The sequence below is a fragment of the Labeo rohita genome, chromosome 19 (assembly GCF_022985175.1).
Source record: "Labeo rohita strain BAU-BD-2019 chromosome 19, IGBB_LRoh.1.0, whole genome shotgun sequence".
In the NCBI taxonomy this organism is placed as follows: domain Eukaryota; kingdom Metazoa; phylum Chordata; class Actinopteri; order Cypriniformes; family Cyprinidae; genus Labeo; species Labeo rohita.
The window spans coordinates 3504199-3516343 of NC_066887.1; the positions used below are offsets into that span (position 1 = coordinate 3504199).

Below are 12145 nucleotides of genomic sequence, written 5' to 3' on the forward strand. Positions count from 1 at the left end.
AACTAAAGGAAATATATCGTTATCTGCATCGGCTATCAGCCAAAATGAGTTGAAAAATATTGTCAAAAATCCAATATTGTACATTCCTATTTAAAATATATTTTGTTCTGATTAAAAGAAGTACACGTATTGTGATGTGTTGACTAACATACTACAGCACATGTAAAGTACTTTTATAAGTTTAATTGTAGTGTGTTTTTCAAGTAATAAAAAATTTACTTAATACAACTTCAACATCATTACATATGCATAATTACAAATATATTTACTGTAAACACATACAGATTTTAATGGAAATGTCAAACATACAGCGGTGCACTTTAACCATATTTCAATACAATAGAATAATTATGAAATTACATGTAAAGATGTACTTAAGTCCTAGGTGGAACAAAAAGCACTGTAAATTGCATTGCATTTAAAACGCATTGCATTTATATATAATACATTTCATTGCAATTAAGTGTCTGAAAACAGTACATTCATTTCACGCTTATGTTCTTTTTTACAAGGGTGGTAAAATCAGTAAGAGTTGCTTTATGCAACTGATTTAGGATTGCATCATCCTATAATAATCACAGTAAAACCAAGAATGTGTATTTCTATGTTTGTTTGCTCTATGTACTTTATCAAAGGTGTACATTATGTTAAAGTAAAAATTAATTTTTAGTCCATGACTTCAGTGTAACATACCCTTTTTCTTTCTCCTCTGTCCAATCTCTTTCTGACAGCTATGGCCTCGACCCCAGATAAGAACGCCCGTCCCGTCAGTGCTCCCATCATGTCTCCCATCTCCCCGGGCGACATGGCTCCTTCCCCAGTAGCATCTGCTGCCCGCACTGATCGTAAAGAGACGTCCACGCCCACAGGCCGTCCACGCTCCAGTGAGAGGAAGAGCGAGGTGAAGGCAGAGGCCCATTTGACAGATGGCTCTAAAACACACAGCACCAAAGCAGAGGGCACACCTGAAGTCAAGGTATGACACACACACAAACATACACTATAGCTTTTCAATGTGAAATTAATGGAAATATGTTTTAAATCATAATTTATTTTTTGTATTATATTTTGTTGTTCAAAATCATTTTAGAGTTTATGTTTTCACCTATTTTATGTGTTAGTACAGCTGAAAGCCCTGGAAACTTAAACACAATATAAGCAAATGTTTGAACTAATTTTTATAAACGTACAGAACAGACACCTACCTGAGATGTGAAAAGAAGTGCTCAGACGGCAATAAATTAAGAAGCCTTAAGGTTTATTCTCACCAAGATTGACATGAACCAGTGCAAATTAACAAAAGAAAGCATCTTTACTGTGACCACAAATGCAAGACAGCCATGATATTTAGGCCTGTGTGAGACAGCAGGAGTATGTGTACTCTCTCTGTGCTGCTGCAGACGGTAGCCCGGCGAGAACGGCGGCACCGTGATGCCCCGGTGGTAACGGCCACCAATGGGGAGAGAAAGAGCCAGGTTTGTGCTCATGATTTTAGCCAGTCTCATAAGAGCATGTACAACAGTGATTTACCCTAGTGGCCAGCTTCATTAAGACTGTTATTATATGCAAATCATTTCACACAGTTGGTCCTTCACTAAGCTCCACCCCTTTTGATTGCTCATGTTTACTCAGTTTTCTAAAATGCCCCACAACTACGATGTTCTAAGTTATTAACATTAATGTACCATGGATCAGATGTTGCACATACAATAAAATTTCAAATTAAAATTGTTATATATAGAGTTCAGTGTTTTTGAAAGAATTCTCTTATGCTAACCAATGTTCCATTTTTTTAAACAAAAATACATGAAAACAAAAATACTGTGAAATATGATTATAATTTAAAAGAACTGTTTTTTTGTTTTAATTTTTTTTTTAAATATAATTTATCCCTGTGATGCAAAGCTGAGTTTTCCACATCATTACTCCAGTCTTCAGTGTCACATGTTCCTTCAGAAACATTCTGTTATGCTGATTTGCTGCTCAAAATATTTTTCTTGATCTTATTATTAATGTTAAAAACAGTTATGCTGCTCCTTTTTTATGGAAAGTGTGGTTCAGCACCTTTAAAACATTTACAGTAGGATTTAAAAAGGATCAAAAGTAAAAGTGTAGACATATATGTGACCCTGGACCACAAAACCAGTCATAAGTAGCACGGGTATATTTGTAGCAATAGCCAAAAATATATTGTATGGGTCAAAATTATAGATTTTTTGTTATGCCAAATTGGATACTGTTAATATATGAAAACTTAATTTTTTGATTAGTAATATGCATTGCTAATAACCTCATTTGGACAATTTTTAAGGCGATTTTCTCAGTATTTAGATTTTTTTTTTTTTGCACCATCTGATTCCAGATATTCAAATAATTGTATCTCGGCCAAACATTGTCATATTAACAAACTATACATCAATGGAAAGCTTAATGATTCAGCTTTCAGATGATGTATAAATCTCAATTTTACAAAATTGACCCTTATGACTGGTTTTGTGGTCCAGGGTCACATATAATGTTACAAAACTTTTCTATTTCAAAGAAATGCTAATCAAAGTATCCTGAACAATATAAAGCAGCAAAAAATGCAGCATTAATAAGAAGAAGAAACTTTCTTAATATTTGAGCAACAAAATAGCATTAAAAAAAATTATTTCTGAAGAACCATGTGATAACACTCAAACATACACAAAAAACAACACAAAGCTTTTCAATGAGAAATAAATGGAATATATTTTAAATCATAATTTATACTGTTTATTTATTTATTTATTTTTATTTTTTTGCTTTTGTTTAATTTAGATCAATTTAGATTCTACATTTTCCCCCTACTTTATGTGTTAGTACAACTGAAAGCCCTGGAAGCCAATGTTTCAGTATTATTTTCATTATTGATGATTGATAATATCAACACTGATAATAAGAAACTTTTTTTTAATAGCTAAGCAAAAAAACAAAACATCATGTTACTGAAGTAATGATGCTGAATCTGAATCTTTATTATTGCTGGCTGCTGAAAATTCAGCTTTGTCATCACAGTAATAAGTTACACTTGTACTGAAACAAAAACTTTGTGATATTATTTCATGATGTTACTGTTTTTACTGTATTTTTGAGCAGAAGAGACTTGCACCTTGAATGCAGTGTGAGTCGCTTTGGATAGAAGTGTCTGTCAAATGCATGAAAGTAATTGTCTTTTGTTGGATTGGTCAGTAATGTAAAGGTGGAGCTTAGCGAAGGATCAGTTCCAAAAGCAGTAATATGACTTTCAATAACAGATCATCAGCAGATATTTTTGTTAAACTATATATTAGTGCATGCTGACAGTATTACATACTATAAGACATAAATGAACAGCTGTAAATAAATCACAACCATTGTGAATCTTGTTTTAAGCAAAGTAGCTTGTTTCATAAACACTTACATGCTCTCTTCCTTCCCCTCTGGGGTCTGAACAGTCGCCACGGGCGGACACAGAGATGGTGCGCATGAGGAAGGTCAGAGCTCGTTCCGTACGGTTATCGCAGCATGAGGACGATGCCATTGTACTCATCATCTCCTCACTGCCCATGTTTTACAACAAAAAGATCATTTTATTGTTTTCTCATCCGCTTTGGCTGTATCTTGCTTGCACTTGTATGAATTTGGCTGTACCAGACAGCACTGTAGCTGTCAGATACGTACTGTACCTATTCAGGCAGCGACAGTGAGTCAGTACAAACTGAGGTTTACAGAATGAGGAAAGTGTTCATTATCAGTTAAGTACAAATGAACTTTTGCATTGTTGTTGTGGCATTTACTCTAGCATGCATTGTCTGCATTGTCATTCTTTGTCTATTACATAGACAAAATTGTAAAACCTGAAATACTCCAACTTTAAAACCAACTGAGATAAATAATAATTAAAAGAAACACTCTTATAAACTTGGACATTTAGCAATTTTCATATTTTAAGGATTGTTCAAAACAGCTTAGGATCTGTCAACTGAAACATGGTGATAAACACAACTGCAGAATAAAACTAATGAGGTGTTTGCACTTTAAATACACTACCAGTCAAAGGTTTGGACATACCTGTTTTCCTGAAAAACCCACGTCCTGGATAATTCCAGCAGTATATACTGAAGGAAGGGGCCGAGAACCGAACCCTGTGGTACACTGGTGATTAATTTAAACTTTAGGATCCCCTGAAGAATCTACCTGCGAAGCAGGACTTAGGATGCCCAAGATGTAGAGTTTAAAAAAGATACAAAGGCTGTGGATACAAAGGATGTCGAAGATACAAAGGATTTCAAAGGCTGCATACAAGTCCAACAAAATGAGAACGGATTATGTCCTTTCCACCCACAAAGGCTTCAGTCAAGGCTGTATCTGTTGAATTTCCTCTTTGTAATCAACTCAGTCAAATCAAATCCTCACTGATTGCTGTCCAGCAGCTTGTTCTGTGAGAAGAAAGAAGAAAACATCTTGCTGAAATGTATTTAGCAGTGAATTGGAGAAGAGAGACTAATCTGCAGGTGCTTTGGTATTCAGTGTTGGTTGCTCACGTCGGCTTGAATTTGTTGGGAAGAGTGCCAGTGCGTAGTGATGCATTTATGATGGATGTGAGCGAGGGTTAAAGTGTAGGAGAGATGCTGTGTAAAATATGGGAGGGAATTGGATCAATGGGGCAGGAGGTAGGATGGTTGTAAAGGAGAACTTTAGAGACCTCTGCCTCCCTAAGAGGAGGCTGGAGATTTGCATGCGAGTCGTGGGTGTTTGTTAGTTTGTTGTGTTGAGAACTGGCTGCTGCTGATTGTTACTGTATCTGTGAAAAATTGGTTGTCAGCCAGGGAGGATGTAGGAGGGAAAGAGGTGAATGCTTACTCATTTTGCGAGTGTCTGAAGTATTGTTGATCTTTTGTATAGTTGGATGCTTTTGTAATGGTAACATTGGCAGAAAAGACAAAAGCAGAGCAATGGGTCTCTTCTTTAATACAGATCTCTAAAGATATGACAGCACACGCTGTGTGTCATTCTCAAAACCAATTGAAATATCTTTCAAACATGCCAAGGCTATACATGATTGGCTGTTTTTTTATACAGAACCGTATATTAGATAAAGCTATAACATAATAGGTTCCACGTGTCTAAGACCAGTGTCACTTATAACATGTGCAAAAGCTTTCTGGGACCACCAGAAATACAGTTGAGATCAAAAGTTTACCAGCACCTTGCAGGATCTGCAAAATGTTAACTATTTTACCAAAATAAGAGGGATCATACAAAATGCATGTTATTTTTTATTTAGTACTGCCCTGAATGAGATTTTTTCACATAAAATATGTTTACATATAGTCCGCAAGAGAAAATAATAAAGTTAAATTTATAAAAATGACCCTGTTCAAAAGTTTACATACACTTGCTTCTTAACACTGTGTTGTTACCTGAATGATCCACAGCTGTGTTTTTATTTAGTGATAGTTTTTCATGAGTCCCTTGTTTGTCCTGAACAGTTAAACTGCCTGCTGTTCTTCCGAAAAATACTTCAGGTCCCACAAATTCTGTTTGTTTTTTCTGCATTTTAGTGTATATGAACCCTTTCCAACAATGACTGTGTGATTTTGAGATCCATCTTTTCACACTGAGGACAACTGAGGGACTCATATGCAACTATTACTGGAGGGTTTTTCTGCAAAACAGCTGGCAGTTTAACTGTTCAGGACAAACAAGGGACTCAAGGGAACAAAACAAAACAAAAAAAAAAAAAAAAAAAAAAAAAAAAAAAAACAGCTGTGGATCATTCAGGTAACAACACAGTATTAAGAATCAAGTGTATGTAAACTTTTGAATGGGGTCATTTTTATAAATGTATTTTATGTGAAATATCTTATTCAGGTCAGTGCTAAATAAAAAATAACATGCATTATGTATGATCCCTCTTATTTTGGTAAAACAACATTTAGCAGATTCTGCAAGCTGTATGTAAACTTTTGACCTCAACTGTAAATATTCAGTCATGTATGTCCAAACCTTTGATCTTTTGATTTTACATACTGCAAATAATCACAAAATTATGGACAAAGTCACCAATATATAGCTTACAACAAGACAAGGTTTACACTGAGCCAGCGTTGCTGGGTCAGGATGGTCAGGATGCTGTTTTGATGACACCAGAGAGCTACACAGCAAATAAACAGTGTTTCACCAATGATGGAAAAGAGAAGCTTTACTTTAAACTGATCTCTCATTACACTTTCATAACTTTACCCATTGCACAATTATCCTTGACCTCTCAGTTACCCTTGACCTTTGACCTCTCCCCTCTAGCTGCGGCTGCCGTGGTTCATCCATATTTGATTTGTCTCCATTCCTCCACATTCCCACACAACTGCAGATCAAACTTTAAAAAAACCCAAGAATCATTTCATTACTTTCTCCAAGTTCAAACACTGCCAACTCTATTTTTTTCCTGTTCTTCACAGAAAAGAGCTAAGAAAATTGAGGGTGAAACTATTTATATCAGACATAGCAATTTAATGTTGGAGGTTTGTATGGAAACTCTGGAAATGTCTTGTTTTTGCCGCTGCATGTCTCACTGCATGAGATTCTGTTTCATGTTGTTTCTTTCTTCATTCTTCTCACTGCACACTCTCTTTTGTGTTTTCTTTTGTTTCGTAGCTTAACCCTAAAGGCTTGGCATGCACTATATACCTCACTAACTGTAATGCAAGTACTCGCTTCTATTTTTTCTCTGTTTGCTTAGCACTACTTTATTAAATATATGATTGGGAATTTAGTTTGTTTGCTTCTTTTATGTTAATTTTTTGTTGTTGTTGTTTATAATTCAACAATGAGCCGATCCAAACATGTAGTAGTTGGATCACATAAAAAAGCTTTTTAATAAATTAAAGCATTGTTAGATGGCTTTTACAGCATGTTAGGCTTTTAGCATGAATGCCTCTTATTTAATTTTATCTGTAGACTCTATGCCTGCTCTGTTCCAGCTTTTTTTAAAACTATCTAATGGGCTTTTCACACTTGAAATGAATAACCCATTTGTAACCCTGACTTTCACGCTGTTCACATAGTTTAGATACTTTACCTTGGATTGCTAAATTAATCATGAGTAGGCAGATTTCATGCTAGAATTAGCCTACAATTTGATGTCATGGCTAAACAGATCAATACTATTGATTGGAAATGTAAAGAATACAGAACTGTCCACTTGTGAAATCATCACCACATAAATCTGCTAATGCACAAAACTACTGTCTTATATCTAGATAAACAGTTTTCTGTCACCACTGTTTTCTGTTACACTGAAACTAAGAACAGCAGCTGTACAAAATGCATGGATATTTAATTAGGGAATAGTTTAGTTTACAATTGGTTTTTAATTGCTAAACTAATTGCTGCAACATTCTGGCACCACTTTGTTTGGCACCACAGATTGACGTCAGCACTACAGAAAAGGCGCCAACCTGCTTCTGAACCAGGATTTCATAACTCAGGGTTAAAGTGACCTTAAGTCTGGGTTAAAAAAAAAAACATTTACCCAGGGTTAAACATACTGTGACAAGCCCATTAATACATTGAAGTCAAATATGTAATCATTGGCTGTACATTTAGCTTGCTAATGCATGTTTGTATTGTTTAATTTGTTATCAGATGACATGATTATAATATTACTGATTTGTAGTGTTACATACAGTAATATACAGCCTGTCCCAGTCATATATTTACATAGTTACTACAAAGGCTGTTTCCACTGTTCTGATGAGTTTGAAACCCAGATGGATTCTGTGACATTAACTCTTTCCTCCGTCCCATGACCTCTTCTCTATCCCTGTGACCTTTGTATCTAACCAAACCTCATATATAACACTGTGTCTCCATCACATACACTGTCATTATATTAAGTGCTTAAGATTGCTGTTGGTGCCTGAGCCAAGCGCTGTTTTTGCATTCTGCCTTGTTTCATAAATCAACAGACATGGGTCAAATATCTATCATATGCTGCACTGACAGCACGTTTTGCACTGATATAAACCAGTATGTGAAACGGCATGTGTAGAGATCAGAGCCCTGCCATTTGACCCATGTCTGAAACCAAACTGTGTTCACATTAAAAGCTTGAACAGTTTATCTAATGTTAAAACTGCTGAAGTGCTCACATGATTACCACCACTCATCTCCTCCTAATAACAAATTAGAATTTAGAAGAGTTTAATTAATGATTTTAATGATTTAGAAATTCTGTCTTTTACAAACTATAGTGAACTGCCTGCCAGACTAGCTTTTTAGTTCACTCATGAATTAAAATGTTCTGATAATTTACTCACCCCCATGTCATCCAAGATGCTCATTCTTTCTGTAGTCAAAAAGAAATGAAGGTTTTTGATGAAAACATACCAGGACTTCAGTGGGGATCAACAGGTTAAATGTCCAAATTGCAGTTTCACTACAGCTTCAAAGGGCTCTGCACGATCCCAGCTGAGGAATAAGGGTTTATTTGTGGTCCATTTTTAACCACAAATGCTCGTCTTGCACTAGCTTGACCTCACACATTATGTAGTGATGTTGGAAAGTGCTTGTGTGAGGGGATTAAAAAGATATCAACATTACTCTAGTCTAAATTAGTAAAAATATGTATATTTTTTATCCCTTTGGAAAGAAAAAGCGCATACACTTTTTTAAAAAGTATCAGACTTTCTAGTGTGCATGTGTTGAGAAGAAGACATTAAGTTGGGCACGTTATGTGCTCTGTCTGTCTTCAACTGAACCAACCAACCCTACTACGCAGACAGCAATGTCGCTCCAACATGGTGGCTGGTTAGCTAGATGACTAGGTAAAAATTGTAAAAATATTTGGAAAACAAGCTCTTTTTTTTAAATAAATTTTAGCACTACTGGTGCCAAAAACAGGCATGTTTCATTTCAACTTTGAAATGTTTAGCTTGGCAGCTCACTACAGTTTGGAACAGAGCCATAGCGTCTTTGTAACTTCACCACAACGCTACTAATCTGCAATTTAAAATGTGACACACCTATGTAAATGTTTCTTTAAAAGGATTAGACCAAAATTTAAGGAGACAGACAAACATCTTGGCTTTGTTTATTTTTAGGTGCCCCGGTCTGTCTGAAGTCTGATGCAGAAGATGAGGGCTGGTTTCTCATGAGAGTGTTTCGTTCGTGCAAATGTTCTGCTGGGCACCAAGACACAGATCTGTTTTATTTCCAAACTCTGTAGTTCTGTGGATAAAGATCAGCTGATATTTTAGGCTGCCTGTCTGTCTCTCTTGAGCTCATTAATCACAATCTGTCTGTGCACACATGGATCATTTATTTTGGGCAATCACAAAGCCTCCTCTCTGAATGAATATTCAAAGCCTCATAGTGTCTGAGCATGGCTGATTACCCGATGCCACTGAGCGGAGATGATGGGAGACAAATCAGACCGCAGGTGATAAAAAGAAAAAGGAAAATGCAGTTAGAAGACAATGAATGTGGAAAGAAAAGACCTGTGTCTTGGTGGCCAATGGGTTATTGACTGAAACGCATTCGCTTGAGTGAAAAAGATGTGACTAGGGATGGGGATCATGAGAAGTCTAATGATTTTGGTTCCTTAATGATTTCATTAGTTCAAACCCATTATAAACCCATGAGTTTAAGACTGATGTAAAGTTTTTTGGCTGGTCCATTAAAACTAACTGGTTGAGTCATTCACCAGTGGTTACACTGTACTTGATGTACTGTATTTGATGTTACATAAAACCAGCGAGGACAACAAAATATAAATGTGTTGTCTAGTTATTGTTGTTGTATTATTTTGAATATACTCGTAAAAATAAACTTTGGTGAAGAACCTTTACCATCCATGGAACTTTTCAATTGATTATTTAAAAAATGGTTCTTTTAAGAACTGTTTACTGAAGATTCTTGGAGGAACCCAGAATGGTTCTTTTATGGAATCACTGTGAAAACCCTCTTTTGGAATCTTTATTTTTAACAGTGTAGCTCATTCCTTGTTTCCCATCATATTTAAATTCAGACTGCAACTTTACAAGCATCTCTAGATGGAATCTATTGGCATTCAAGAATCGTTAATGGAACCAAACATCTTGAAATTATACATTAAATATACTTGATTCCCAACCCTAGATGTGATACCCCTAAGATAGTTTGGGGTAAAACAGTGATTCTCATCAGATCATCTTACTAATGAAATGTCTTCATTGGGTTGTTTCCCCTCTCTTAATTTCTTCATCTGTCCTTCATCTTCCTGTACTCTCTTTTTATCTCACTTTTGTTATCGGTTCCCAAATTTCTCTTCTGCTATCCTCTTTTTTTTTTTTTTTTTTTTTCTTTTGACCTTTTTGGTATGCTTTCTCTCTGCCTGGACCTCTCTTTCTGTCTCAGGACGTGGATAAGACGCAGACAGAAATCATGCGTCATCACACCAGTATCAGCGAGCTCAAGCGAAGCTTCATGGAGTCGGTGCCCGAGCCCAGGCCCAGCGAGTGGGACAAGCGTCTGTCCACCCACTCGCCCTTCCGCACCGCCAGCATCAACGGCCAGATGCAGCCCGACGTGAGTACTAGGGTTACACTTCTCTGTTGGATTTAGAGCTTTGTATGCCTTTTTCTTGAAAAGTCTTGATGATAGATTGCTGGCTTTATGAAATGGAGATAACTTTGGCCATCAATTGGTGTTTAGGTGCGTAGTATGTGTGCCTTTCGGTTTCATTGACAGGGTCTTGTGTCAATACAGTGAGCATTTTTGGAAAGAACTAGTGACTGTTTTTTTCAAAGTTTGCTAGTTTAGTGGCATCAAATCTTTGAAGGATACTCAGAGCTTGTTGTGAGTAGTGCTGTCAAGCCAATTAATCACGCTTAATCGCTTCCAGAATAAGAGTTTGTTTACATAATATATGTGTGTGTGTGTATAGTGCATGTGAATATATTATGTAAACACAAACTTTTATTTTTGGATGCGATTAATCGCAATTAATAGATTTAACAGCGCTAGTTGTGAGTAAATTAGGTACTAACAATCAATGGGTATATTATGCATTTTTTTTCTGAGTTATTTCTGTTTTATTCTTTTGAATGGATTTCAGTGCTGTTTTCAGTGACTAGTGCACCAGTATTAGTATTTTCTGTATATTTTTGGTTTCCTATGTATTACTGTGGTGTCGTCAAAGCATTCTTAAATTGCATAAACTTTATTTATCGGTTAGCCTGTCTTTTCCTGTGTATTTATAAGTTTCATAGTTAACTGTTTTATTGTAGTTTTATTTATATATTATTGTTTTTTTTTTTTTTTTTTTAATATAGTTTTATGTGACCCTGGACCAGGATAGGCTGATAGAGATACAACTATTTGAAAATCTGTAATCTGAGGGTGCAAACAAATCAAAATATTGAGAAAATCGCCTTTAAAGTTGTCCAAATTAAGTTCTTAGCAGTGCATATTACTAATCAAAACTTAAGTTTTGATATATTTAGGGTAGGAAATGCACAAAATATCTTCATGGAACATGATCTTTACTTAATATCCTAATGATTTTTGGCATAAAAGAAAAATCGATCATTTTGACCCACACAATCTATTTTTGGTTTTGTGGTCTCGGGTCACATATTATTTATTTGACTTATCTTTCACTTTTATGTTTTGTTTTAATTTCATTTTAGTTTGAGATTTAATCATTTTAAATAAAAATGTACTTTTGTAATTTTTATTAGTTTTTTTTTTTGTAGCTTTATTTCAGTTTTAGTTCTAATAACTTTAGTTCTTCAACTTAAAAACAATTTCAGTTAGTAGCCAGAGCAACATTTCTTTAATTTTCAAAAAATTTGATTTAACATTTATATTTTACTTTATATTATTTAGCTTTACTTTGATTAACAAATATAAAACAGTTTTTGATAGTTTTAGTTTTCACTAACACTAACTGCAGTGAATTGCAATAAACATATACATTTTTAGAGAGAGGTTTACATTAGCCGTATTGTAATACACTCTCAGTATGTTGTACCAAAGTCTCAGTATGATCATTTTTTTAGCCATAGTCTGTTTGATATGACAGACAGTAAATTAGACAAATTCAGAATTTCACCTATGGATCCGAATGCTTATTTTGTCATTCAGAATCATAAGAACA

At 35.2% G+C, this 12145-nt stretch overlaps 1 protein-coding gene across 8 annotated transcripts in view; it reads left to right on the forward strand.

Moving 5' to 3' along the window:
• The window catches only part of epb41a (erythrocyte membrane protein band 4.1a), a 102727-nt gene that overhangs the window by 65579 nt on the left and 25003 nt on the right, over nt 1-12145 (forward strand). For 5 of the 8 annotated variants that reach the window (XM_051137618.1, XM_051137622.1, XM_051137625.1 and 2 more), the window contains exons 12-16: nt 732-976; nt 1401-1475; nt 3459-3497; nt 6465-6527; nt 10402-10572. In XM_051137618.1, coding sequence (XP_050993575.1) covers nt 732-976; nt 1401-1475; nt 3459-3497; nt 6465-6527; nt 10402-10572 — 593 coding nt within the window. The remainder of the gene's footprint in view (nt 1-731; nt 977-1400; nt 1476-3458; nt 3498-6464; nt 6528-10401; nt 10573-12145) is intronic. The other 3 variants (XM_051137621.1, XM_051137623.1, XM_051137624.1) reach the window with 3 other exon arrangements.